Here is a 27,804-nt window from a genome sequence, read left to right on the forward strand (position 1 = left end):
GTACCCTGGCGCTGTCAGGGGCCGAGCCCACCGGGTATCTTCCTGCCTCCCACAAACTACTGGGATGCAGACAGTTGACTTAGTAACAACCTCTTAACTTCTGGGTTGTCGAGACTACCACGACTGCCCAGCCCGAGGCGTGAGGGAAAGTAGAGAGGCAGTCTGGTGTCCCGGGAGACGGCACCTGAGAGGAACGTTTGAAGAGGTTTGGGAAGTCAGCACGGCACTAAAAGTCTGGCATTTGTACCACCCTAGGTACTGCCACTTTCTCTCACTGAGGCTTCGCGACAGACCTGGGAACCGATCAAGGCAGGGCCACTTGCTCCCGTTTTACAGCTGAGGCTCAGGGAAGAAGCAGGATCCAATCTCCGGACAGCGCCAATATCAGCTTCCTACCTCCAACACCCCACACCTACCTCCCCCCTCCCCCGCCCCCCCCAAACGGAGCACAGGGGTGATCATTCATCCATCCAACATTTATTGAGTACCCCTCCCTGCTAGTACAATTCTAGGGGATGCGGATACTAAGAGAACAAAACCAAGGCCCCGCCCTCCTGGAGCTCACCAGGGGAACGCCCCCTTTCCATGCTCCTCCCTCAGTGCCCTAGACAAGGCTGTGCGAGGCTGGTCTGCCCTTCTGGCGTAACGTATTCGCGGTAACCCCCAAGTCAACTGTAAGTTACTTGAAGACAGGTTCAATCTTCAGCTCGTATTTCTGAGGATCTACAAACAGCAAAGCACTCTTCTTGGCCCCAAAGATAAAACCTCGCCCTCCTGAGAGGCCCAGTCTTGCAGTGGAGGGGATAGGGGAGGGGACAACTATGCTCATAAGACTGGCTACAGGACAGAGAGGCCGGGCCAAGAGCTGCCTTGGTGCTCCTCACACAGAGGACTGATGTTTGGGAGGTGAATCATTTTTTTGTGGATCCCATTACTGTACTAGCAAAGAGCAGACTGGACGCATGGAGGCACTTGCAAGCTGGTTTCTTTTCCTTCTGCTTCACATTGTTCTGTCTACAGGTAGGGAAGATTGAACCTCACCCACAGGGCTCTGGACCAACTAGCAGAATGGGTAGCTGACTCTTCAGAGGCACTGAGGGCTGGGCTGGCAGGGTAGCGGCAGTTCTGTTTTGCTGATGAACATCAGGCATATGATCAAATCCTTTGGGTGCCCCAGGCAAGACGACTATACACTTAGAAGCATTTTCCTGTGAGACAAGGAAGGGCCAGTGCCCTCAGAGACAGAAAGCCTCTGCACGGTCAGTTCTGCTTCTCAGAAGCTGATGAGCTTCTCCCAGGAAACCACTGTCTGGAGCTGCCCTTTCATCATCTTCTTCTCTCTGCTCACTTCCTTTAGCTTGGTTGGGGAACTCCAGAGCCCCACGTCAGAGTTCAGGGTGTGCCTCAGGAGACTCAGCACCTCTGTGGTGAAAGTAGAGGTGGCCTGTGACTGGGGCAGCAGACCATCAGCCTCCCAGGCTTCACTGCAGGCTGCTCCCAACAAAGCAAGCCCTGCCCTCGGCAGGATCCCTGAAATGCCTCCGCTAGCCACTAGGAGGCAGTAGCCCAGGCACTTTCCACTTCCCTTTTTAGCAAGTCTGAGCAGAGCTGATCACCTAGCCATTTGCCTCACCCATGCTCCCAGTCCTATCTCCCAATAGCACATATTCTCTGCTCAGGAGCCCAGACTTAGCCTTTGTCTCCTCCTGCCTTCCTCTGACCAAAGAATTCCTACAGAAGCTCTTTAACTCTCCCTTAGTAAATGCCAGAGAATGTTTCCCCAAACTTGGGAAACTAAAGCCTAGACCATCCCCTCCTTCCCTGCCTCTTCATGCTCCAACGCCCTTGTTAGTTCTCTTTGAGGCAGTGGTTAGATCCTCTAATTCAGATGACAAATGGAGAACGCACATGCAATGTAAGATGCTCTGCAAACCCTGCCACCAGCCATCTCCCACCCTCTGAAGGCACTGATGCTGTGCCCAATCCCTGGCCATTCAGCCTAGTTAGGGCTGCTCCTGCAAGACTTGCCATGACTGAGGGATCAGCTAGCCTCAAGCCACTCTGAGTCAGCTTCGCTGTTTCATCTAGAGCCAGGAAATGCGGTCCTCTTCAGGTGAGCAAAGGCAGAAAGAGCCTCGTGAACCCCACTGCATAAAAAAGAGCTTGCCAGCAGACTGCCCTCTGTTCCCACCCACCCCCCACCCTCACAGGTGCCATCTCAGCATCCACTGTGCTCTGTTATATCCCTTTCACCACCATCCAGCCAAACAGCTGTTCAGACAATTCCTTGATCAAACAACACTGCCTTCTTCAGTTTAAATTTTATTTTACAAAAAGAGAAATAAAGAAAACTGATAGGCAGTTATACTGACTTACAATTGTTCTGTTTGCTTTTTTAAAAAAGTGACATGAAACACAAGTAAAAATAAATACGTCATAGAAACAGCCAGTTGCCCAGTCTCTGGGGCAGGAGCACCTGCCCTGCTGAGAGAGGAGGGAAGCCCATGATCACACCAGCAGCTGGAGCACCCAGCTACAGATGCTCCTCAAAGCCAGGCGCAGGTCCCAGGCCTCAGGGGGTGTCCTGAGGAAAGAAGATGGAAAACCAAAGCCAGGTGCCAGGTCCCTGGGGCCACCTCATCTCCCTGCCCCCCACTCCTCCTGGCAGCAGTGTGGCCTTAGTGGTTATCCATTGCAACCCCCTCAACCCACCTGGACCCCCTTCCCTGACCCCTCTGGAGAGGGTACAGGAGAAAAAACAGTCTTGGGCAGGCTGAAGGGATTCTTCTGGTGAGTCCCCAGCCCACCCTGAGTAACACAACCAGATAACAGTCAGTTTACACCCATGTGCACATGAGCATGCGTATGCACACATACACACTGTCTCACACACACAGACACACACACACACAACCTGGGCTGAGCTCTCTTGCAGGGGAGGGCCCTGGGTCAGGTCACAGTATGAGGTCCCCTCTTTTCTGAACATTATCCCAGTAGTGGTAACAGAGAGTACCCAAATCACCCCCAGCCCCTGGCATTACAGACTCTGCAGCCTATCTAGCCACCTCTCCCCAATGCACTAGATTACTTTATCAAAAAGACCTCTGAGAGAGGAAAGGAGCAGACTCAGGTCCCTGAAGAGCAAAGAAGTTGGACACTGTCTGCTCAGGAAGTTCATCGTAAGACTTAGGTATTCATAAAAGGCCTAGGGCCAAGCCAGTGGCACAAAACAGACATTAAGGGGTCCCAGCGGAATACACAGGACAGAAGAGAAGAGTCAGTAGGAGGGAAATAGTCTGAAGGTGACTAATAGAGAGTGTAGCCTTCTCAGGCAGACCTTGAGGTGTGGATTTCTTGGGAACAGTCAGCAGAGGGCCAGAAAGTCTCCTGGGGGATCCAATGGGGGAAGGAGCTCTTCTCTCAGGAGTTTTGGTGGGGGAAGAGTCACTGAGCTGGATGCACAGGAGGACATGGCTCAGAAAGGAGAGACTGGTCTTCTGTGGAATCACAGAGAACTGGGAAGCACAAGGGGGTCATGGCCAGGAACACTAGGAACAAGGAATGTAAAGCCCCAGAAGACCTTCCCCATGGGATGAGGACTCAGTTCCAGAGCAATGCCAGGCATGAACAGACAAGCAGAGAGCCTTGCTCTGCTGAGTGCTTTGGGAGTGACAGTCCCACCCAGACTACTAAAGTTTGGTTGAGTATTTCAATCTATCAGTAAAAAGTTACCCCAACTATTTGCTTCATGTCCTGGACTGGGAAAATTTCATATTTAGTTGTGAATCACAAGTATATAGATATTACACACTAATTCCTAGGGAATAGAGTTCCAAGGACCAGAGACATCCTTAAGTCAGAAGATGCTTAAGAAAGATGCTTAAGAAGCATAACTTGAGGGCGTGAAAACTTTGCAGATATCTAATCTGAAGAAAAAGATCTGGATCCAACATGGTTCACTTGCTTTCTCACTTAAATGGCGAATCTGTCTCTGTTTAATTTTTATCTACAAAGATACTGAGAAAAGGAAATCAAGCATTACTACAAATGGTAATCCTGAATCATGAAATTGAACTATATCCTTAGGCTGAGGATTTAGGCTAAACAAGACAGATGGGGCTTGAGAAGCCCTTGAAAACATTCTATGGGAAGACAGAAGTGAGGGAAGATACCTAGACCTGATCTTCTGCCCTCCTTATCACCCTCCTTCCCTTTCTCAGGCCTGGATGTGGGTGGACATCACTGCCAAGTGTTTCTGATCAAAGAAACTGTAAAACACGGTTCTTAGGCTCTCAGACATTTCCTGCTTCCCTCGCACATATGCTCACGTTTGGTGTGCATACACGCCTGCCTACCAGCACAGAGAGACAGCAGAAGAGTCAGGGAAGTGTTTTCAGGTTCATTAAAAACAAATAAACAAACAAAAAAAAAAACCCACAAAAAACTCAAAAACAAAAAAGGAAACAAGCCATGGAACTAGTAGCACTCTAATTTCCCATGATCCCAGCCCTACCCCTTTACAAAATATAAGCTGCACATATCAAAGAAAATCTTGTCGAGCTCCCCAAACTATGGCCTCTCCTGAACTGAAGCAAGACCAAGACCATGGAAACACTGGGTAGACAGCAGGCACGTGCTGCCACTCAGAACACCCATTCACTTCCCAGTACCTTCAAAAGCCCATCCCTCCAGTGACTGGTTCCAGTTCCTTGCTGGGATAGTTTCTGGATTTTCAGAGCCTGCTGCTGTGATTTCCTAGAGATGAACACAGAACTATCCCTCCTTCCTCAAACACACACACACACACACACACACACACACACACACACACACACACACACACACAATTTCTGGGATCCCAGTGCTCCAGAGCCTTAGAGGCATCAGTTGTAGCCCAGGTCATGAGTGTGCTCTGCAAAGTGGAGATCCAGGCTAGCTTACTCCTACTGCACCAGACTCAACCTGAGAGCCCACTCCAACTGAGTCCCTTCACCATTCATTCTTGGGATGCATCTGAAAGAGAAAGCGCTGGTTGGAACTGCTGTTTTTAAATTATTAAAATAATTTGCATAGCTAAATTGTAGGTCTAAGGCTTCTATGAGTAGGAGAGTTAAGTGTCTGACAGGGTGCTTATGAAAATAGAGAAAGCAAGCTCCTTAAGTTCCACTTTCAGTGTAACTGACAGCACACACACACGCGCACACATGCACACACCCCCATCAGCCATCTCCTTGTCTCTTCTCTGGGGATAATACGCCAGAGTGTGCTAAGACCCTCCAACAATGGAAACAGGCTAGTCAGACGAGTTGCAGAAGCAGCTACTACTAGGGATGAGGTGGCTAAGCTGCCTCCAGGGCTTGGAAAAGGCAGCAGCTGCAGCAACTGCCCAGTGAGGAGGGATCCATGGGTAGGTGGTAAAGCTCTAAAGTCAGACAGGGTTTGTTCATCATAAAGAACTGCCCAGCAAGGTCTCAGCAGCAGGGAGGAAAAAGCCAATAGGAAGACAGCCAGTGTTTATGCTTAAAGACTAGATGCCCCTGCGGCCCTGGTATTGGCAACAAGAAAGAGGAGACCCAGAATGACTGACGTGTTAAGACGATTTAAGGCTCCTACAGAGGAAGGGCTCCTCCATGTTCCTTCAAAGAGGATGGACGTAGCAGACACCAGGCCCACATGGATCATACAATAGGCTGAAGAAACCAAGACATTTCCCAATAGGAAATCAACAGTCTGTTCCCTCAACCCAGCAGTCATCTACACACAGCTTCACTATTCAGCATAGAGAGCCTGCCTCTAAGGTCATGCCAGGAGGACAAAGCTCCAAATTTGGGGTCACTTACTTCCCATTTGCAAACTCCATGATCCTAAATTTCAAGCACTGTGGAATGAGTCTCACCACCACTAACTATCCAGTCACAGGATTCCCTGTTCTTCCTGAGAGGCCATTTCCTGAAAACACAGTTGTTTAGTGTAAACCTTGGTCAATCCTAACTCTCTTTCCTTGGTCAATTCACCATCCACCTGGGATTTATTCACCAGCAGCTATGGGGTCTGAGATATCTTAAAATTTCCCTTCCCATCTCCTACCCTCCTTACCCTAACCTCCCCTCCCAACCCCCAAAAAAGAACCAAGACATATGAAAAGTCCAAATAATAAATAATTGCCCATAAGAAATAAATTAACATGGAGCTCTCTAATGGGGAAGGAAAGGAAAGGAAAGGCCACCAGGTCAGGCAGCTGGGGGCTCAGTTCCATCCTTGTGAAGAATGTCTTTTCTGACCACAACTCCATGACCTCTCACTCACACAACACAGTGCTTCCCCCTCCCAGCCTCTGCACACAGACAATCTCATGCCCCAGAAAGGGAGAATCTGCTCAGAGACAGCCACTGGGGAAAGAGACAGAGATCGGTAATGCCCATTTTCTCTAATAATCTCCCCCAAATTTTAAAACAAGTGTGGCTCTGATAACCAGGGACTTGGGTTAGCTGGGCCTTGTCTTCACCCAACTAGAAGGAAACTTGTGGTTTCCATGGCTCTTCTCCTGGGCTCATCCTGATGTTCATACTAATAGTTGCCATGAACCACCACACTCTGATTTCCATTTTACAAAAGATAAATTCATTTCTTAGTTTCCCCCTTAGTTCCTCCCTCCCTCCCTTCCCACCCACCTTCACCCCTGCTCTGTTACATACATGTAAGTACATACATAAACACACAAACACACACACACGCACACACACACACATACCTGGTCTGCTTCTTTCCCACCCCCTAAAAAGATTCCACTTCATGTGGAGTCTCAGTCTGCCCACCCTTCTTTTCTTACCCTCCCTCCCTCCCCTCCCCTCTCCAGGCCAAGCTAAGTCACCCAGTAAGGCAGCTCTCTTGGGAGAGAATGTTCCCAAGGACAGAAATGGGATGTGAGCTTCTACCCTCAGATGGGCAAGCAAGCAAGCAGACAGCATAAGCAAGGCAGGCAGGAAGAGAGGCAGACTGCCCTGCCTCTCCATTCCTGTTTTAGGTCCCTGATTTCCCACTATTGCTGCTCTGTTGGATTTTTTTTGCCTCTTTTGTTAAACAGCAACAGAGCCCTGCCACCTATGGTCAACCACCCTTCTTTGCCCTCTTCCTTTTCCCTCCTCCCAAGTGCCCTATTCTCAGAAAGCCCAGATTGCTGCCTTCCATCTTGGTGAGCAACCTACTGGGGGCCCCGAGTGAGGTGGAGAGGGGCTCCCCAGCTATTTCCCAGTGACCTCTATCACATCATCATCCTTATCCTCATCATCATTGGAGCTAAACCCCACCTCAGCAACCTCATGAGAGTCAAATTGAGGCACCTGGGACCGGAGGAGGCCGCCAGCTGGGTAGCCTGCATGTGGGGATATGTAGCCTGGGTAGACAGACATGCCCCGTGAAAGGTTGCTGGGCAAGACAGGGGAAGGAAAAGGCGCAAACATCCTCGGCTCGGACAGGAGTGGCTGTGAGAATGGGAGTGAGTAACTGGGTAGTATCCCTGGTACAGAGGGGTTGAGCATGAAGGAGGGGTTGCTGGCAGTGACTGAGGTAGCCGTGGAAGAGGAACTGACGGGGCCTGCTGGCACCAGAGGGTCAGTAGTCACTGGAAACACCAGGCGGGCATCTGCCAGCAAATTGGACAGCTGGTAGTAGGAGGGGGTACTGCCCATAAACAGGGAGTTCTCCCCAGCCTGGGAGGTGAAGGGTGGGGTGAGGTTATGGTTTAAGGAGACGGGTGGCATGGCAAACCCGCGAGAAACTGGATACCCGTGTTCATACGGCTGCACGGGGGCTGGCAGATGGCCCTTCCTAGACCGCCGGCGGGCTGACTCCTGGGCAGCAGGTGGTGTGGCCAACTTTCGCTTGTTGCCCCTTAAGTCCAACACTGGGTGCCTGTCACCACAGGGCTGGCCGGTCACCAAGAGGGAACTATTGAGGCAATGACCCCCATGTCGAGGCTCAGTCCCGAGAGCTGTCCCAGGAACAGCACTGCTGTCCACGAGTTGAGCCGGGGGGCCAGGCAGGGCAGCACTGGAGCTTGGGGAGCTCTGACGGGATTCCCGGGCAGCAGCCACATCTGCATACTGCTGGAGCTCACTGATGATCTCTGGGCTGTCTGGAGAGACGGGCCTGGCCAGCCCCTCATGGTCAGGGGCTTTGGGTGATGAGGCACTGTGTCTGCCGTTGCTTGTAGACTCGAGAGAAGGCCCCTGGGAACCTGGGGACAAAATGTAGGTAACTGAGAACTAGAATGGGCAGGGAGAAAAGGAGGGTATAAGGTAAAATTCCATTAAAAAAAAAAATCCTGTCCTGTGGTCCCCAAAATTCAAATAGTTTGATGTGCAAACAACATCACCCAGTCAACTTTTCCCAGTTACAAAAAAGAAGTCCTTTGGTCTAGGAAACAAGTCTGTCCATGGACTAACATGTAACTTCTCTGTACCCCAGTTCCACGTAACACTCCACCAAGGTGAATCCTATGAAATAAAGGCTATGAAATGCTAAAAGGTCAATTTTAGTCAGACTCTTTCTGGAGGCAAAGACGGTCAGTGACCAGGATGGGAGAAAAGAGGGAAATGATGTTTCAAAAGCAGTCTAAACAAACAAAGAAACAAATGAATAAAATCATTAAAAAAGAAAGAAAACAAACAAACAAATAGTTCATGCTGGTTAGAAACAAAACAAAATCCACGGCCATGAAAGATGAATGGGGCAACTGGGAAATCTGAAAATGGCCTGAATAGTAGGTAATATTATGGAATTGTTAACTTTTTCTAGTGTGATAATGGTTTTATGACTAGGAGGGGGATGTCCTTAATTTCAGCAAATGTGTGGTGAAATATTTAGGGGTGAAATGACATGATGTCTTCAACAAATAATTCAAATAATAGGAAGGGAGAGAGAAAGGAAAGTTTGTGAGAATGGTAACAGTCATTGGACCTAGTTGCAGGATACGTGGATGCTCACAGTGCTGTTCTTTCAACTTGCCTGCATGTCTGACAATTTTCATAATAAAAGCTGGGAACAAGAGCAGTCTAGCTCTCATACCTTATGGTGGGAGGATAAGTGAGAACCACTCCCATAGAGGGAACTTCTGCAACAGTTTCTAACATTGTTAATGCCCCACACATACACTGTTTGACCTGGCAATCCCACTTCTAGGAGTATTTCCTAAAGATACACCCATATGACTATGAACCAGTACTATAATGGTGGAGCACAGCAATCTAAATGTCCGGGGACAGGGAACTCAGTGATGCACTGTGTTATACCTATCTAACTGCATCTTGTGCAAACCTTCACTGAGGAACAATTAAAGAAACGATAGAGGACTTCCCTGGTGGTGCAGTGCTTAAGAATCCGCCTGTCAATGCAGGGGATATGGGTTCCATCCCTGGCCTGGGAAGATCCCACATGCTGTAGAGCAACTAAGCCCATGCACCACAACTACTGAGCCTGTGTGCCACAACTAGTGAAGCCGGTGCACCTAGAGCCCATGCTCCACAACAAAAGAAGCCACCACAATGAGAAGCCTGTGCACCACAAACAAAGAGAGTAGCCCCTGCTCGCCACAACTAGAGAAAGCCTGTACACAGCAATGAAGACCCAACGCTGCCAATAAATAAATTAATTAAAAAAATAAAATAAAGGATAGGAAACAAACACTGAGATACACTAGTGAATGAAGAAAAGAGCAAACAATATATTACGGTAAGTTAGCATTTGTTTTAAAAATACAAAGAAAAGTTACATACATATATATTTTTTTTAAAAATATATACAGATACACACATGTGCATATACATATCCCTGTACCATGTATATGTATAGAATATCTCTAAAAAAACAAAACAAAACAGAACAGGAGTAGCACCTCCAGGAAGGATCAATGCATGGCTGGGAGTATGAGGGAAGAAAAACTTACTTTCACTTTACCCCTTTTTGTATCCTTTGAATTGTGAACCATGTATGCATTATCTACTCAAAAAATAAATTAATCACAAACCCCCGCCCCTCCCCCGCCGGCCCAAATGCCCCGTAGGTCAATGGAAAGTAGAAGCCACTATACCTGAGGCAGCCATCCGACCATCTTCAGGGGCCTTTGGTTTGCCAGTTGCCCGGACAGCAAAGATTCGCCCATCACTGGTACGGATGTATGTCCCTAAGAAGAAACATGAGGAAGACTGTTAAAAGCAGACATGCAATACAGCCAACCTTGGGAAACTCCATGTCTAGGCACTGTGGGCTCAGAAACAGGTATAAAACTGGTCTCACGCCCTCTCAATATCCCTGAAATGAGGAGTGGGATGACTGAACTGTGGACCCAATATTACTCATTTATTCCACAAATACTGACTGCATGACTACCATCTACCAGACACTGTTCTAGACAATGAAGTACACAAGATAGAAAAGGGCCCTGTCTCATGGAGCCTAACTCTAGAGGGGGAGACAGACAACTACACTAGAAAATATCAGGAAAGGTTAAATGCAGTGGAGGAAATAAACAGGGTGCTGTGAAAGAGAGTAAATTGGCTCCCTCTGTTCTGGCTCAGGTCCTCTGGCCCAGGTCCTCTTGATCTGGGAGGAAGGAGCCTTATTGCCTCAATAACCCCCCCCTCCCTTGGTAGGACTAATTCAAGATGGGCATTCTATTCCCACATGGCACTAGTCTACCTTCCCTTGGTCTTGGGCATGTCTTATGATCTATCTCTTGGTGTCAGGGCTGCCTCTTAGCCACAGGTCAGCAAACTTTTTCTTAAAGGGTCAGTTAGTAAATATTTTTGGCTTTGTGAGCCACAGGTCTCTGCTAAAACTACTCTGCTGCTGTAACTTGACAGTCGGGTGTGGCTGTGCTCCAAAGATCTTTATTCATGGACACTGAAATGTAAATTTCATATAGTTTTTTTTTTATTATTAATTAATTACTTTACTTATTTTTGACTGTATTGGGTCTTTGTTGCTGTGCACAGGTTTTTCTCTAGTTGTGGTGAGCGGGGGCTACTCTTCATTGTGGTGCACAGGCTTCTCACTGTGGTGGCTTCTCTTGTTGCAGAGCATGGGCTCTAGGGACATGGGCTTCAATAGTTGCGGCTCATGGGCTCAGTAGTTGTGGCTCACAGGCTCTAGAGCACAGGCTCAGTAGTCGTGGCGCATGGGCTTAGCTGCTCCGTGGCATGTGGGATCTTCCCAGACCAGGGATCGAACCCGTGTCCCCTGCATTGGCAGGTGGATTCTTAACCACTGCGCCACTAGGGAAGTCCTCATATAGTTTTCATGTCACAAAATACTATACTTTTTTCTTTTGCTTTCAACCAATTGATAATATAAAACCCACTCTTAGCTCACAGGTACAGTAACAGGAAGCAGGCATGATCTGGCCTGTGGGCCACAGTTTGCATACCCTTGCTCTAGGCCAGGAAGAACCCAGTAAGGGGACTACACACAACCTTCTCTGGGTGTCATGTATTTCATGGCATCTTTTCCCTGAAACTAAAAGTACTTTAAACCCAACAGAGACTAGTGCAAAGTCTCCTTACTAAACAAAGACCCTCAGGCAGCCTCACGCAACCTGACATGAAAGACAGGCTTAAACTGTGTCCTGATACCATCCAGCCCAGATTTCTCCAGCAATCCCATCTGGAGAACTCCATAAGGAGGACAGAGGCAGTGGACTTTTCAAATGACCACATTCGAAAATTCTGTCATGCAACCCAGGTATACTAATTCATCCACCTACTACATTTCCTGGTCAGAGACGTCCACCTCACTCTAAGCAAGTAGGTAAGAGGGCACAACAATACACATGTTGGTTATAACCCATTCCACAGCTCAATCCCTCTGATTTTGGTCTCCCTGTGCGTACTGTAAGTGCCAGACATTAAGCTTCTCATTGCCAAGACATCCATTTCAAAGATATCCATCTTGGATAAGCAAACTGCCAGCTGTAGGGCATAACTACTAGCTAAACTACGAGATAAGGAACGAGGCTGCTCCCTCCCTTGAAAAGTTCCTTTTTAGAAAGCCTGAGGTAACCTAGATAACTAAACCCTTGAGTGACCTTGCTTTTCCCTCCCCACACACTAATTCCCATTCTTCTGTTTTAAACTCACCAATAAAGGGAATTCCCTGGCAATCCAGTGGTTAGGACTCTGCTTCCTCAGCAAGGGGCATGAGTGTGATCCCTGGTCGGGGAATTAAGATCCCACAAGCCATGAGGCGTGGCCATAAATAAATAAATAAATAAATAAATTCACCAATAAAGAGTGAACCTGTGAAACTCTAGCCACCCCACTCTTGGACCCTAATAAAGACAAAGACCCAGGTTCACAATCTTTCTCTCTCTCTACCCACGACCTTCCTGTGTGGCCCTTGAGTGTATGGTGTACCCTACGGGACCTGTGAGTAACAAACCTTGTTTTTTTCAAAGTTCCCTGATGATTGTTGATGAGGTGCATCTTGCAGTCATAATAAGAACAACGAGGGCTGCTCCAGCCACAACATTGGCTCTGGGGAAATGTGTGTGGGGGCTTGCCACAAGTAGTACAGGACTGGATGGGTGCCCCAGGCATTCCTAGCCAATATTATGGATAGGCTGAGACCAACACAAAACACTGTATCTATCCAAATCCACTCCAAGATTCTCCATAAGAACAATGGCAAAATATAGGAATTCCTTTCTTTTAAGCCACTGACAGATATCATTTAAGCCCACCCCAACTCAGTTAAGCTCCTAGAAATATCATTTTCTCGTGTTTCCCCCACATTTTACACTCTTATAGGATGATTCCTATCCCCTCTCTAGCTCAAGCCATATGTATTTGTTCTGCTTGCCAGTCCACCACTCTCAACCAAAGGTAGGGGATGAGCCCCTTGGTCAGGCTCTCACCTTTCGTCCCACGAATAATATGGATGCTCTCACCAGCATTAATTCTTGCCTGTACGTCTGTGGAGCTGTTGAGTCCAGGAATAACAATATCTAGTGAAGACACAGACCTCAGATTTAGATTACGTGTGGCCTGACTGAAGAAGGCAAAGAAAATGGAAAGTCCACATCCACCCCTGTTCCTCAATGGTTCCCTAAAGCATCTTAGTGGAGCAGAGGTCAGAACCAAGGAAGGTGAAGCAAGCAGAACCTCTCACAACTGTCTAAACAAAGAATACTGTGAAAACAAGAAACTTTTCAGAAATCTGATCATCTTTCTGATCAATCTTCCTTGACTTAGTTAAAAAAATCATAGAGTTTTTGGTTTAGAAAAAGTTTCAGTTCAAATGGTTATTTCTATTTTTTTTCCTCCTCCCTAAGCTATTTACATGTATCTGCTCTTATCACTTTAGGCTCCAAAAGAGGCCTCATCTTCTTTACTGGTATTAATCCTCACCTAACTAAAGAATGAAGAGAAGAGTATTTTCAAGAATCAGCAGTGAAGTACAATTATGAGAGGGTCTCTCTCTCATTTTTTTTTTTTTGGCCGTGCTGTGCGGCATGCGGGATCTTAGTTCCTGACCAGGGATCGAGTCCATGCCCCTCTGCAGTGGAAGCATGGAGTCTTAACCACTCGGTGGCCAGGGAAGTCCCGAGAACCTCTCTTTTTGTTTTTAATTTGTTTCAATTGTTTTTTTTTTTTTAAACAATGAACAGCTATTATTTTCATACTCAAAAAAACCAAGTAAGATATTTTCATTAAAATGTATTATCATGAATATTTCTAGATAAGATGAAAAACAGCATCGTGAAATGCTTTCCTTTCCAATTACCCTGAACCACAGAATCAACTACAGGGATGGATGGGCTGCCCACTTCCTACCAGTGGCTCATCATGTTCAATTCACATTAAACTTATAAAGAAAGAAGAAAGTGAGTCACATTCAGCTCTTTCAACTAAGGAGGTTGAGAGCTGCCCTTCATACCCAGCTGACCCTACAAGTCAGGCAGGATTCAACACATTCACACCTCTCTCTGAAGACCAACCCTATCTCCAGTGATATTTCCACAATCTCTGCAGTGTTCAGAGCCTATCCCACCCACCACATTCAAGAAAACCCGGTTCTATGTTGCTATTCTTAAGATATTTCATTAGAATGCAAATTCTTCAAGATCACGGACTGCTGCCTTCTCTTTTTACCTAGAGTGCCAATGCAGTATGGCCTAGAATGCAAACATTGTTTAATAAATACTTTCTGAATGAACAAAGTAATTTTAAAAGGGACAGCATCCCTGGAAGAGAACTCAGGAGATCCCAACCTGTTGTGGTGACCACCTTCTGTACAAGGACTCCAGCACGCTGCAGGTAGTTGATTGGAAAATTCATAGCTGGATTTGTGCTGGAGGCAGAGCTTACACTGCCTCCCAGTGGGACATGCCGTGGCATCATGGGGATCGGGGTGGACTGTACAGGACGAACACTGGCCACAGGCTTCTCATCACTCTTCAGTGTTGGCTGCCTAGAAGAGAAAGACAAGGACACTAAGGGAGTTTGGCAGAACAGCCCTCATTTACCTTCCTGCAAAGACTGCTGAGCCTCTCCAGACTTCCCCATTCTACAGCCTCAGATGCTGCTGAGAGAAGGATCAAAAGAATCTGCAGGGTATGGTAAATTCAAAAGGACACCAGAGGCAGAGCTGAGACAGAGAGAAAACAGAGACGCAAGGGATAAAGCCTCTCAGAGTCTGAGAAGAATCAGATGTCAGCGCAATAACGCCTTTTTGGAAATGTGAGGTGACATGTGCTCCTCTAGAATTTGGACTGTCTACACACATTAGGAATTTGTCCTTGGAAGTCAGGAAGAGGCAAAGAGGTATTAAGAGGGGAAAAGGTGCATGGTGCATGCTAATTTGAAGACAAATGGGTGGAATTTTCCCACTTACCCAAGAAAAAAGGGCCATGTGACATCATACGTTCTGGTGATCTTGAGACCATTTGTCCAACTTTAACCATTATTACCTTCTGAAACCTCAAGTTTCAGTAAGTAATGCAGACACCTTTCTCCTCTGCATTACTTTTCAACGGACTTCTCCCGGGGCCAGTCCCTAAAGTGCCCCTATAGTCACAGCCACCACAAAAGCAGCAGCAGGCAAAACACTGTGTACAAAGTTGGGCTTCTAAACGGCACTTGGTCATGGCCAGCCGGAGCGCCGGTTGTGCATCCCTTACTACCAACATGTCAAAATGTTATCCCATGGTCCATGACGCGTTCCTCACTCTTCACCTTCCTTTCAGCTGGAGAAAGCCACTCCTCATTTAAGGTTTTTGAAATTAAGTCCCTGTCTCTAAGCTTTCTGAAGTCTGCATCTTTGGTCTTTAGTTCTGGGAAAGAGACCCTCTTGGACTGATATGCTCTTCCTCATCTGACTGAAGACTGGCACATAAAAGAATACAGTTTTATACCACTCTGCTGTTGGAGTAGGTCTGTGTGACTCCTCAATCACACTGCTCTCAGGTTGCCTTTAGGCAACACCTGGGGTTCTGCGGATGCCTACATTCCCAGATAGGCCAGAGAGCACAGAAAGCTCACTAGGATCTGGGGCCCATTTCCTCAATGTCTGCCCAGGGTGGCTTTGCAGGAGCTGGGGTCCCTGCTCAGATGCAAATGGGACTCTTCTCAGGATAAGAAGTCAGAAGGGTAACAGGAATCTAGGCCAAGCCCCATACTCTGCTGGGGTTAAGGCTAGGAATCTGGGTGGGAAGGCCTCCTCACATGTACCCAGATAGGATAAGGAATCAGCAGGATCATGGGATAGCTCATCGAATGCTGTGAGAGGTCGACGCCTCCCACAGGGCTGGAGTTGGGCCAGAAAAGGAGCTGACATCTCCTCACAGCCCAGACCATTTGTCACATCATCCCTCCATATGGCTTTTCTCCCACTGGGTTCAGACTTAGTCCATTCCTGCTGTTACAGGGAAAAGAGATAAAAGAGGTGGAGGACAAGAGAGGAGAACATGCTCAGGCAATAGATCTTGGAAAATGACACAGAAATAAAGTCTCAAGGCTTTGAAACACAGCAATTTTCTACTTAAAAGCATCTTATACCTAAAAAATAGCAAATTCACTCACCAAAATTTAGTCTTATATAAAATGTTACATGGCTTCAGTTCCTTTAGAAGTTCGTTTGGCAAGTTTTTTTTTTTAACACGGAATATTCAAAAGAAAGAATTCTTAAATCTATCCCTCTCAAAATAATTAATTCAAGACAATAAAACAATGTAAAAATGCAAACCAGGCAATCAGGAAGCTGATATGATAAAAACTATGAAGCACTCTGTCTTGTAATGAGGAAAACAAAAAAAAAGCAAAGACAACTATTCTATAATTTGCTACAAAGAGCCTCTCTCCCCGCTTAGCAACTGGCTTCCATGCTGTTCCTATTCTTAATAGTCCTGGAAGCTGTACTCAAGAAAAATATTTTTTGCTCAGGAATAAGGCACAAACACAGAATGAAACCCCCTTAGGAACAGCAGAATTCCCTGACTACAATCCAAGGCCCATAGAAGACCTGCTTTCACTCTTGAACTTTGCTGCTAAGTGAGGGCTAGGACCAAGGTGCTGCAGATAGGAAGCAGCTGTGTGGGAGGGATGGGCAACTGTGTTATAGGAAGCTGCATCTCCCCGGGAGTCCAGAAGGACGCGCCTGAGTCACACAGCCAGCAGCTCACTCTTCCAGCCAGAGCCACTTAAAACACCAGGGCTGCTGAACTGCTTCAGCACTTCATCCAAGAGCAGAACCTGTCAGTTCACAGCAGCCAAAGAGTAAGTTGTAGGATCTCCTTTTATTTAAAAAAGTAATCAGTTGCAAGGTTCGGGCCTGGCCCAGCAGCGGACCTTCCTCCCTTTTCAGTGACTCACCAGTTTCTCTGACTGAAGGCGGGGATGCTGGTCAGGCTCTGGTCGCTGGCGGGATAATACTGCGCATATGATGGGCGAGTGTAGGGGACCGATGTACGTTTGTCTTCCTCATAGCTTTTCTTTGCTGCTTTTTTCTCAGCCTTGGTCAGCTTGTGATCCTTTCGGTTAAGGAGCAATGACTCATGCTCAAAAGGCTCCTGGGGACACAGGAGGATGTTGATTTAATTACCGGTCTTTGTGCCAACATAACTGACATACAATAAGCCGTACTTTGATACCAAGAAAGGGCTGGCTGTCTCCAGTACTTAGCAAAGAGCCTGCTCACAGACACACAGGCAGGCTTACTGTCTGTCAAGAGCATAAATCCTCAATCCTAACTTAGCACCCCCATTAGACAACCTAAGTATGCCTTCCATATGAAAAGAATGGGAGAGTTCAGAGAATTACCAGACTACATTTTCAGAACTTTCCCTCTCTCTTTCTGCTAGGAAAACTTATGATGGCCAAATTATTCTCATGGCTGACTCCTAGGATGAGACTAGGATAGGCTAAGTGGTTGGGAGAGGGGAGGGGGACGTCTGAGGCAAGGAAAAGAACCAGCTGAATTCAAGTTGCCTGCCTGAAACAAAACTTTGGATGAAGGAAACAAGCTTGCCAGACAAGCCTCCCTCAGTGGAGAGTGCAGTACTGGGACACATGCATGCCAGGGTCTTACCTTGGTGATGAGGTGAGGGTATTTCAGACAGGCAAGTTGCAGGACTGGCTCCTTGATCCCCTTTATGTTCAAGGATGCTTGGGGAGCTGGCTCCTTCTCAACAAAGTGCAGTAGGTTCTCCACCTCCTTTCGAGTAAAGTTCAGCATCGGATTGAGATCATCCACTACTCGATCTAGAAGGGAGAAGACGTGCAAAAAGTCAGTTCACAGCAACGAAGACTGCAAAAGCACAGCTACAGAGAGAAGAGAGGTTGTGGGTGGCATAATTATCACTAATAACCAAACCACCTCAGGCCACCCCATATCTGAAAGTCAAAGAGCAGGTCTGAGGCCCTCATGAAACAGAAATATCTGAAAAGAAACCTGCATAATCAGATCAGCTATTATCATTAAACCCATCTTCAACAATTTGAGGTAAATTCCCTCTTAAGCAATTATCTGAATCAAAACGAGATGGAAGGAACTGCTAGTTTTCTATGACTGAAAGCTTGCCTGTGTTTCTGCACCTTGCCCTTCCCCTCCCACCCTTGATACAATTAGAATGGTAGCCTGTATAAATGTGCCTCTTCTGAGCCTGGAAGATACCCACCGGACATGCCCTGCTTGGAAATCTGACGGTCATAGATCTTCTTTTCAAGGGTGAAATCAGCCACAAGGCGATAGATGTGACAGGGCTTTTTCTGGCCATAACGATATACCCGACATACAGCCTGAGCATCATGGCAAGGGTTCCAGGAGGCATCAAACACCACCACTCGGTTGGCACCAATCAGATTCACGCCCAGACACCCAGCCCTTTAAAACACAAGCCAGTAATCACAGAACCTTTAGTTTTAAAGATAGTTTTCAAATTGGTTTTACCCTCTGTGACTCTTAACCCAACATTATCCTCTTTATCCCAAGCAGAACATACTGGAGGATTCTCCTAATGAACAGTACATTCCTCAAGCACTGAAAAGTAGGCCCTGGGAGTCCAATATGCAAGTGCCTACCAGCTCAGAAAGAAAACCCACTCTCCCATCTGTCTGTGATGAGTAAGGGCACGCATCCTGGCCCCAGAGTGATGTCACTGGCTGAGGGGAAATGTCTGCGAACCAATGTCTGTGAGGTGTTTAGTCTAACAGCTTAGGAGAATGACTGGTTAATACCCTATCAAGGGCATTCTGATGACAGAAGGCAGCACAGTCTTCAGGCTGTTTGGCATGAGACAAATAATGCCATCAGCCTTTTATAGTTATATTGCACTTTCTAGTTTTTAAAGCACTTTCATATTCATCACATCACTTAAGCTTCAGAACAGTCCTGACAGAAAAGCCAATTATGACCATTGCGAATGAAGGTCTCAAAGAAATTCATGACACCATCATAATTGCCCTTCTAATATAATTTCCTCTCTGACTTCAAAAACAAGTTACAAACCTGAGGAGATCTCTCCTGACACAACTTGGACAAGTCTTTGGGATATCTGCGCATGTAGCCAAATGCCCTGAAAGCAGTCCTCTGACCTCCCCTCTCAGGATCCACTCACCTTGTGGAGAGAAGGAACAGCCAGGTGGTGAGGTTGCTGGGATCATTGAACTGATTAATGAGCCGCTCCCTCTCAAAGGCAGGGGTGCTACCATCTAGCCCTAGGACAGAAGGAAACACACAAGAAATGGACAGATGAGGGCAGGGGTACACAGCAAACTCATTAGGCAAATGTGTTTTTAAAACAAAACAAACACATCAGTGCTCATATTCCACACCCTGGACATTCCGTGGGGAATCTACCATGAGACCCAGGCATCTATAATTTTAAAACACTTCCAGGTGATTCACTTGTGCAACAAAGACTATAAACTGTGTTTCTCCCTTTAGTATCCTGGGTCAATTCTAAGGCCAAGGTTCCTAGACTTCAGAGTGTACAAGAGTCACCCTAGCTAAGGCAGTCTCAGAAACACTGGCTTCAGGTGACTGCTCTGCCTCAGTCCTGTGAATCTGAGTGAGCGCAAAAGGACCAAGGGTTTTATGTTTTGATATGGATGATGTTCCTCCACCAGGCAGGAATCCGCATCAACAAGCTCCTAAGGCTAAGAAATTGCTCGAAGGAGACATTAAAAAAAAAGACCTGGAGCAGTGGGATGGGACAAATGAGTGAAAAGAGGGAAGGTCAAAAGAAAGAGAAAAAGTAAGCTTCAGTTAAGAAGCATGAATAAGGGAGGAGGGGTTACATTTGTCACCTGGAGTAAAGCAGAGAAAAGGGCAAAGCTAAGGGTATGAAATACTACATGGAGAACTGAATTACTACTGATGCAGGAAGCATTAATTTAATTGCCTGGTATTAGAGGCTCCCTCAATCAACACCCCAGCCTACCTTTCAACCTGAGCTCCCACAATTTCCAAGCACAGCTCAGCACTGACTCATTTGGCAAGCCTATAGTCAACACAAGGATCCAGGCTAGCTCTTGTGCTGGAGTCTCATCACCACCCCCTGAACCTCCATTTCTCTAAATCTTTCCTTTAGGCCAGGGCTTCTCAACAAGGGTGATTTCCCCACCTTACTGCCCCCACAGGGAACATCTGGCAATGCCTGGAGACAATTTAGGTTGTTATAACTGGGTGGATGCTACTGCCATCTACTGAGTAGAGATCAGAGATGCTGCTAAACATCCTACAATGCAATGGACAGCCCCCTACAACAGGGAATTAACTGGCCCAAATGTCAATATCTGGTCAATAAGTGCCTGGAGTCAATATTCCTTTTTTTTTCATTACCACCCATTAAGGAGCCTGTTTACACATTTTTTCCCAATCACCATGCCCTCCATAAAATTTTAATACCACAAATATACTGTGTATGTTTATTCATTATATGCATATTTGTGCTTTATACTTTTAAAAAGTTAAGAGTTTTTTGTCCCTTCGAGAACCGATTTTCACCCTCTTAGGCACACTATCTCCCCCAATGAGAATACATGATCTAGGCTTGTGTTCACTTTGTTCCTTCTGCCTAGGATGATCTTTGGGCCACGCCCAGAGATCTGTATATTCAAACTCTCCCCATCTTTGCAAGTCCTACCTCCTCCAGGAAGCCGTCCCCAACCATCCTCACCATGATGATTCTTTCTTAGAACCCCCATGAGGGCAATCAATCAGTGCTACTTTGAATCTGTCCTTGAGTTTTTGCATCTCAGATGACGACTAGGCATATGCCTTCTACATCTCTGCGTTCCCCCTGTCTGGGCTAAGCTCCCCAGCCTAGGATAGTGCCTTGCACACAGCAGCTCACTCTTAGTATCTCTTTGCTCCTTAGCTAATCACAGATATTCCTGTGCATGTGATGGAGAATGGAGTAGAAGAAGAGAGACAGAGGGAAAGGAAACCCTTAGGCAGATCTTGGCAAGGCTCCAGGAACAAAACAGCAATGAACTCACGGAAGTAGCTGATGTTTCGAACCCACTTCTGTACTCCTTGCCCCTCAGCACCAGGTAGACAGGGCACTTCTCGTTTCCCTAGGAACTCCTCGATTAGAGCCAAGGTGGAAAGGCTCTGGCTGAAAGGGACACACTTGATTCAGAAGGCTCCCAGACCGAAGAGCATCTTGTTCCCCAGTAGGCCCACCCCAACAGGCTCCCTCCTGACAGTGGCAGCTCCCACATCCTACACCCCACAAAGAACCACCCCAGCTCATAAGGGAGTAACATCATCCACACACTTATTACCACCACCCCACTAAAAAATTCTCTGTCCTATTACTTCCTCGATTGAAAAATTCTGAGATTCAGCTCAGTGCAGAGTAACAAAGAACATCAGCATTAAAAACCAACACTGCATGAATACACATTAGATCCACACATAATTATAGGCCACAGGCAATATTGCGGATCTTACTAAGGAGACAGATCATTTAGCTGCTTCCAAGTTATACAGAGAGCCAGTCCATAAAAGCAATGGAACACTAGGTTCTCCCCAAGTTAGAATCACTGCTTTCCTCTCAAAGTATCTTACACATGGGAACCCTCACTCTGAGACTCCCAAGCCAGGCTCCTGCCACTTAGCTCTCACACGAGTATAATCTAGTCGGAACAAAGGAGAAGCAATCTACTTTATGTCTGTTTCCCTGAGGAGTGAGGCCTTGATGGGACTCAAAGCTCTGGCAAGACTGAGAATGTGACTTGGAACAAATAACATCATTTTTTTGGCCTTATATACAAAGCTAAAAAAAAAAAAAAAAAAAAGCAGGGGAGGCACAGAAGCAGATTAGACCGGGGTCAGCAAATGTTTTCTGCAAAGGGCCAAATAGTAAATATTTTTAAACTTTGTAGACCACACACAGTCTCTGCTGCACATGCTTCTTTTTTATTTTTGTTTTTTAAATTTTTTATTTTATTTTATTTTGGCCACGTGCAGCTTGTGGGATCTTAGTTCCCTAACCAGGGATCGAACCCATGCCCCTGCAGTGGAAGTGCAGAGTCCTAACCACTGGACCCCAGGGAATTCCCTGCACATGCTTCTTTAAAAACAACAACAACAAAAACCTCTTTTAAAATGTACAAGCTAGCTCTTAGGCTGTACTAAAACAGGCCACAGGCCACATTTGGCCTAGGCCACAATTTGAAGGATTAGACTATGATCTCAAATGTTAGCCTAAGGTTTCAAATTGTTCTCTGCAGAGAAACTGCATTGGATAAAAAAAGAAACTCTAAGAAAGTGATGAAATGCAAGAAGGTCCTTACAAGAAGCACTGGTTGCAGAGGCATGGAGATTAAAGGGGGCTGGCGCAAGGCCGGGCTGTCTTGCTCGCAGGGGTTGTGCCACTCTTTATCAAAGACACATACTCGGCAATTTCTCTTCCTACCTGAACACAAGGATCTTGTCTCCAAGCTTCACACTTTCCTCAATAAGGTGGAAAAGCAGTACCATCTTGGGTGAGTTCTCCAAGACACCAGTCTGGTAATTAGTCAAAAGGTCCTTGGCCTGTAGGAGAGGAAATGAGGCAGCTTGGAGCAGGTCCGTGGCCAGATTACTAGAAATACAATTCTCTCCCTCAAAGGCAGCAGCTCACGGGCAACCTTAACAGTTCTCTGCAGAGACTTTAGCAGTATAGTGTACTGTGCACGCCCCACCCTCTCCCCATGAAGGCTTAGCGCCATCCAATCTTGACTCACCCATTCATATGTGACAATGCTGTTGCCTCGCTCCTGGAAAGGGTTAAAGCCGACCCCTTGTAGGAACTTGCTATTGGTTGCCTCTCCCATTGAGGAGGCCAAGGCGCTGTCCTCCCCCTTGCCTTTTGTTCCCTGTGATGGGCAGCGGGCACTAGTCCCTGCTGAACCAAGCTCTTCCACGTCTAAGTCTTGCTCATTGGCCAGGCTCTCCTTCTGAAGGGCTTCATACAGCACATCGGGGTGATTCCAGATCTGAGGTTTAAGTTAAAGGGGAGGTAGCACATGGCAGAGAACAATCTAAGGGTGTCCCAGGGAATCTGGAAACATGCACTTGCTCAAATACATACCTCCCACATCACACACTGTCACACCAAAAATTAAAGTGTCCCCAACCCTCTCATAGCCAAAGAGCCTGCACATTTGTTTTCACTAACCAAATCTGATTGCCATGATACATGAATGGGAGAATTCACACCAGAAGGCATGACAGTATGTTTGGTATACAATCAAAAAGGCTGTGTCACAAGCCTTGCATTCTTATTTAAACAAGAACAAGAACATTCCTGTTTCACCATGTGGCTACAGTCAACCTTTTTGTATGAAACTATGAAACAAGACCAATCTCTCCCTATGGACAAATGTATCTAACTTACAGATGATCAACCATAAGTCATTTTAGGGATTATTTCTGGCAGGAGTTGAGAATTCTGGGGGAAAGGGGAATGGAGGGAGCGGGGTATGTTGGTACCGCAGCATCCTCACAGACCATGTCTGCTTTAGCTTCCTAGCCCTGGTCTAGGACTGTGGCTACACAAGAAATATTTTGAAACCCATCTGTCCCCAGACACACACCTTCAGCTGACTTATTAAAGCAGTGGTCAATTGGGAATAATATCCAATAGGATGGCTGACAGCTATCAAAGAAACAGATCCCTCGTGAGGCAACAGAGAGCAACTGGTCAGGTCGAAAACAAATCACAGTTCATCAACCTGTTCTCAAGGCTTAGCGCTAAAGATACCTAGGTCTTGCTGTCCCCAAACCATCTCAAGCATTATCAGAATGAAAGAGATCTCGATCTGATTAAATATAGAATCAAATGGAATGTATCCCTAATAACGTGTCTAAGCTATATATTTCTTGAATTCTGATTACACTAGCAGTCAAAAATTCTGTCCCACAATGTTCCTCCATCACTCCATTTCTCAGGTGAAAGAAAATCAGTGAGAAAGAAAGTGATTGCTCAAGTTTGGTATAACAAGCTGTGCAGCTGAGTTGCACAACTGCAAGAGGCACCATTTACATTATAGTCTATGAATGGCACTTCTGGGAACTGTCTCGCCTTGGAGCCCTCAATGCAGTGAACTTCTTCCTTTATCAAGGACTCCCGGAAGGAATAACTCCCTTGGGACCATGAGCATCCTTAGTCTATATCTTAGTATTCTCTGAGGCCTCAACACACCTTGCAGCACACACAGAAAGCCTTGAGGGGGTTCAGCCCCAGCCAGCCGCTGTTACCACAGTCCCGGAAGCGGTCCATGAAATGTGTGTACAAATCTCGCTGGATCTTAGAGAGTCGCACCAGGATCACATTTTCTTCCTTGGCAGGGAGATGAATCTTCAGCACAGTGTGGCCTCTCCTACAAAGGTACAGATCAGAATTGACATAGCAGTACGTCCAGGAGGGCTCAGTGAAGGATAAAAACAGAACCCTGCATTTCTGCCACACACCCTTCTTTAGGATCACAACATTCACAACAGCCTTGCAATAATGAGGACTGGCTCAGCAAACATCAAGAAGAAATTTATTTTGAGGATAAAAACTAAAGCAAAGAGGCAGAGTGACCTGTCCCAGGTCACTGAATGGGAGACAGAGACCAAGGGAACTCCAGGTTCTTACCCTAATCTAGGGCTGCTTCTCTAAGCTTTCTCTACACATGCCATCTTAACAAGGAAAAACAAGGGGATGCTTCAGACTGGCCTAACCTACATCTTCTAAGATGCTGAAACTGGTGAGACCCTGAGAAACTCCTCTTTATTCTTTCACTCATTAGTATGGTAGCTGTCTCTTGCTTCTCTCAGCAAATAAGGCAGGTATCCCTGGTAAATTCAAGATTAACTTTTTTAAATAATTAATTAATTAATTTTATTGTCTGTGTTGGGTCTTTTTTGCTGTGAGCAGGCTTTCTTTTTAGTTGCAGTGAGTGGGGGCTACTCTTCGTTGTGGTGTGCGTGCTCCTCATTGTTGTGGCTTCTCTTGTTGTGGAGCACGGGCTCTAGGAGCATGGGCTTCAGTAGTTGCAGCACATGGGCTCTAAAGCGCAGGCTCAATAGTTGTGGTGCACAGGCTTAGTTGCTCCACGGCATGTGGGATCCTCCTGGAGCAGGGATCGAACCTGTGTCCCCTGCATTGCCAGGTGGATTCTCAACAACTACGCCATCTAGGAAGCCCTCAAAGATTAACTTTTGAGAGAAACAATTCTGGGCCAAACTTTCAGAGACTGAAATATTGGATATCCACCATCTGCTAACTATTCAGGAAAAGCTATTCAGTAAAAGGAAAGTTTTATTATTGCCCTACTAGAAAGGGGCCCTCCCACTGTAAGCACCTTTCCCCTTCAGAAAAGCCTTGGCATGTTTGTTCCACCAGAGCTCTCCAAGGATTTAGGAAACAGAGCCCTGAGAATGGCTCACCTCTGCACAAAGCCCTCCAGGAGGCTATGCAGGACATGGCTCCGATACCGCATGAGGCGGACATCCTGAGGCGTGCTGTCAATACACTGTCCATTCAGGATGGGGCGCTCAAACATGTTGCTGAACTCCTGCCTGGTGCCAAGGAAGTCTGGGCGCACAAAGTCCACCATACACCAGTACTCGATGAGGTTGTTCTGCAGGGGGTACCCGGTTAGCACCACCCGGCGGCGAGAGCGTATGTTCTTCAGGGCCTGTGAGGTGCTGGCCTGGCAGTTTTTGATGCGGTGTCCCTCGTCACAGATTACCACATCAGGGCCAGGGCGGCATAAGGCCTTCTCAAACTCTAGGGAGGGAAGAGGATCCGGAGTAAGAGGGTGAGAGGGCCTGCTCTTAGTCAACAATATGAGAAGTAGGGGTGCACCCTGGAGGAGACAGAAGAAATGAAGGAAGCAGGAAAGCAAGAGTCAGCCCCCATTGGTGAAAGGGAGCCAACCATTCAAGCTCCTGTGCATTTGGTGTGACACATTAACCTGACCTATTGACTCTTGCAGTAAATATCCCTTTTCACTCTTTCCTTAATTTTCTTCCCTTTAAGCTAAGAGTAAAACTGACTTGCATTCCTAGGGCTTACACTAACTAGGTAGCAAACAGCATGATTTTACAGAATACCAGCCTAGGATTAAAAATGAGTCTGGATGACACTGATGGGAATAATTCAGACACTTCCACTGGCTCTCACCATCGTCTTGGCACCATCTGAGAGCTGGCTGGTGGGAGCTAACTAAAGGACAAGGTCTTCCTGGAGTTACTTGCCAGTCATTGCTAAATGGCAAATTCAGTCACAGAAGCAAACCTAGAAAACAAATGAAACAGCCTCTGAACCTTAAAACTTTCTTCCCCAAATAGGTCAAGGCCCCGTGGAAGAGGGAACAGAATTAGAGCTATAAGAAGAATGGCTTTCACCAAAAACAAGAAAACTGGGATAAATTCTTCTTTTACAAATTCACAAAGAATATTATTACTCTGTACATTAGCAATTTAAATACATTATTTTTTTTTAATGCTATCTCAGAACATCTCTGGGAAGTGGTAAAGGTAGCAGTTACTCTTCTAACTGTTCTGTAAATACACAGGGGAGTCTCCCCCAAGCCAGTCTGTGGCCTGGCCTATCAAGAATTCCACTGCCTACAGGGAAAGCCACACCATCTGAGAGCCAGTGCAGGTCATCCCACCTACCTCGGGGACCAGGATTTCTGGTTCATGTCAATACAACTCACATCAATAATGCTTCCCATTTGACTAGGTGCTATAGCAGACACTATTTCTTTTCACCTGAATCATGCCTTAGAGTATTCCCAGAGAGGCTGCCCACCTCTTCGAAACTCCTGCTGTCGATCTTCCTCATCCAGATCAATGATGACCGGGTGAGAACGTTTCTTGGTTTTCTTCGGTCTACCTGTGGCAAAGGATTTCTTCAGGGTGAGGAGTCTGTACATCTCGTATCCCATTAGCAGCACCCCACCCTCTGACACCCAATCAGCCATCACTTTAGCACGAGCTGCCATTGTCCTGAAAGAGTGAACACAAAGAAAATATTACTGCTTCTCCTGCTCCCCAGGAAGAATTCCTCACAATCAAAGCTGTGCTGATGTACATTCAGAAGTCCTTATTGCCAAAGACTTCATGTGGCAGCATCACAGGGCTGGCCAGCTGCCCAAAGACTTTCCCACCATTCTAGAGATACTAATTGCACTGAGGATGGACTGGGTCGCTGAGGATGGTTAAATAGCAAAAAACCAGAAATTCACTGGCACAAGACAAGCAAAAGTGACAACCCCCTGGGATGTACATTCATGACTACAATACTACATTTGAGGGAGAATTTCAAGTTATTCCCATAATAAATACAAGTAGTAAAAGCAAGGGCAACATTCTGCATTTCACCTGCCCAGGCCCTGGTGAATAAAGAGCCAAGGACACACAGTAAAGGAAAAAGAACAGCAGAGACCAGATCCCAATCAGCACAGCCACTCTACTCCTAAACAAATGAGCCCTGGCTGTATTTCATTAACTGCATGTGGACTGACACTCCTGAAATCTAGGGAAGAGCAGGTGATCAGCCACCTCTGGGGCCACTCACAGTCTCCTCATTTTGATGTGTGTGACCAAACATCACAAAAGGCGGCCTCTGCAGAAAAGAAAGTCTACCTTCTCAATTATCCATATCAACAAGGGGAAAGGGAGCATGGATAGCTGGTTTGGGTCAAGAAATAGCTTTAAATTTTTGGAAACCAGGCTGAACTTACTGAATGGAAATATAAATGATTTTATTTAAATCTAAAACAAAAAAAAAGGTTTGCACCTTTCAAAACTTGGAAGTTGTACCAT

General features: G+C 46.5%; 1 protein-coding gene across 7 annotated transcripts in view; it reads right to left on the reverse strand.

Annotated features, from left to right (window-relative positions):
• Positions 1-2,325: 2,325 nt before the first annotated feature.
• The window catches only part of RAD54L2 (RAD54 like 2), a 124,453-nt gene continuing 98,974 nt past the window's right edge, over positions 2,326-27,804 (reverse strand). For 6 of the 7 annotated variants that reach the window (XM_057705520.1, XM_057705517.1, XM_057705522.1 and 3 more), the window contains 14 exons: positions 26,789-26,985; positions 25,417-25,759; positions 24,185-24,362; positions 22,725-22,976; positions 22,415-22,533; positions 20,991-21,109; positions 19,106-19,205; positions 18,167-18,372; positions 17,578-17,750; positions 16,863-17,059; positions 14,264-14,463; positions 12,908-12,997; positions 10,088-10,180; positions 2,326-8,236 (listed from right to left, as the gene is read on the reverse strand). In XM_057705520.1, coding sequence (XP_057561503.1) covers positions 7,242-8,236; positions 10,088-10,180; positions 12,908-12,997; positions 14,264-14,463; positions 16,863-17,059; positions 17,578-17,750; positions 18,167-18,372; positions 19,106-19,205; positions 20,991-21,109; positions 22,415-22,533; positions 22,725-22,976; positions 24,185-24,362; positions 25,417-25,759; positions 26,789-26,985 — 3,262 coding nt within the window. In that variant the 3' untranslated portion in view covers positions 2,326-7,241. The remainder of the gene's footprint in view (positions 8,237-10,087; positions 10,181-12,907; positions 12,998-14,263; positions 14,464-16,862; positions 17,060-17,577; positions 17,751-18,166; positions 18,373-19,105; positions 19,206-20,990; positions 21,110-22,414; positions 22,534-22,724; positions 22,977-24,184; positions 24,363-25,416; positions 25,760-26,788; positions 26,986-27,804) is intronic. The other variant, XM_057705521.1, reaches the window with a different exon arrangement.

The sequence above is a fragment of the Hippopotamus amphibius genome, chromosome 13, assembly GCF_030028045.1.
Source record: "Hippopotamus amphibius kiboko isolate mHipAmp2 chromosome 13, mHipAmp2.hap2, whole genome shotgun sequence".
Taxonomy (NCBI): domain Eukaryota; kingdom Metazoa; phylum Chordata; class Mammalia; order Artiodactyla; family Hippopotamidae; genus Hippopotamus; species Hippopotamus amphibius.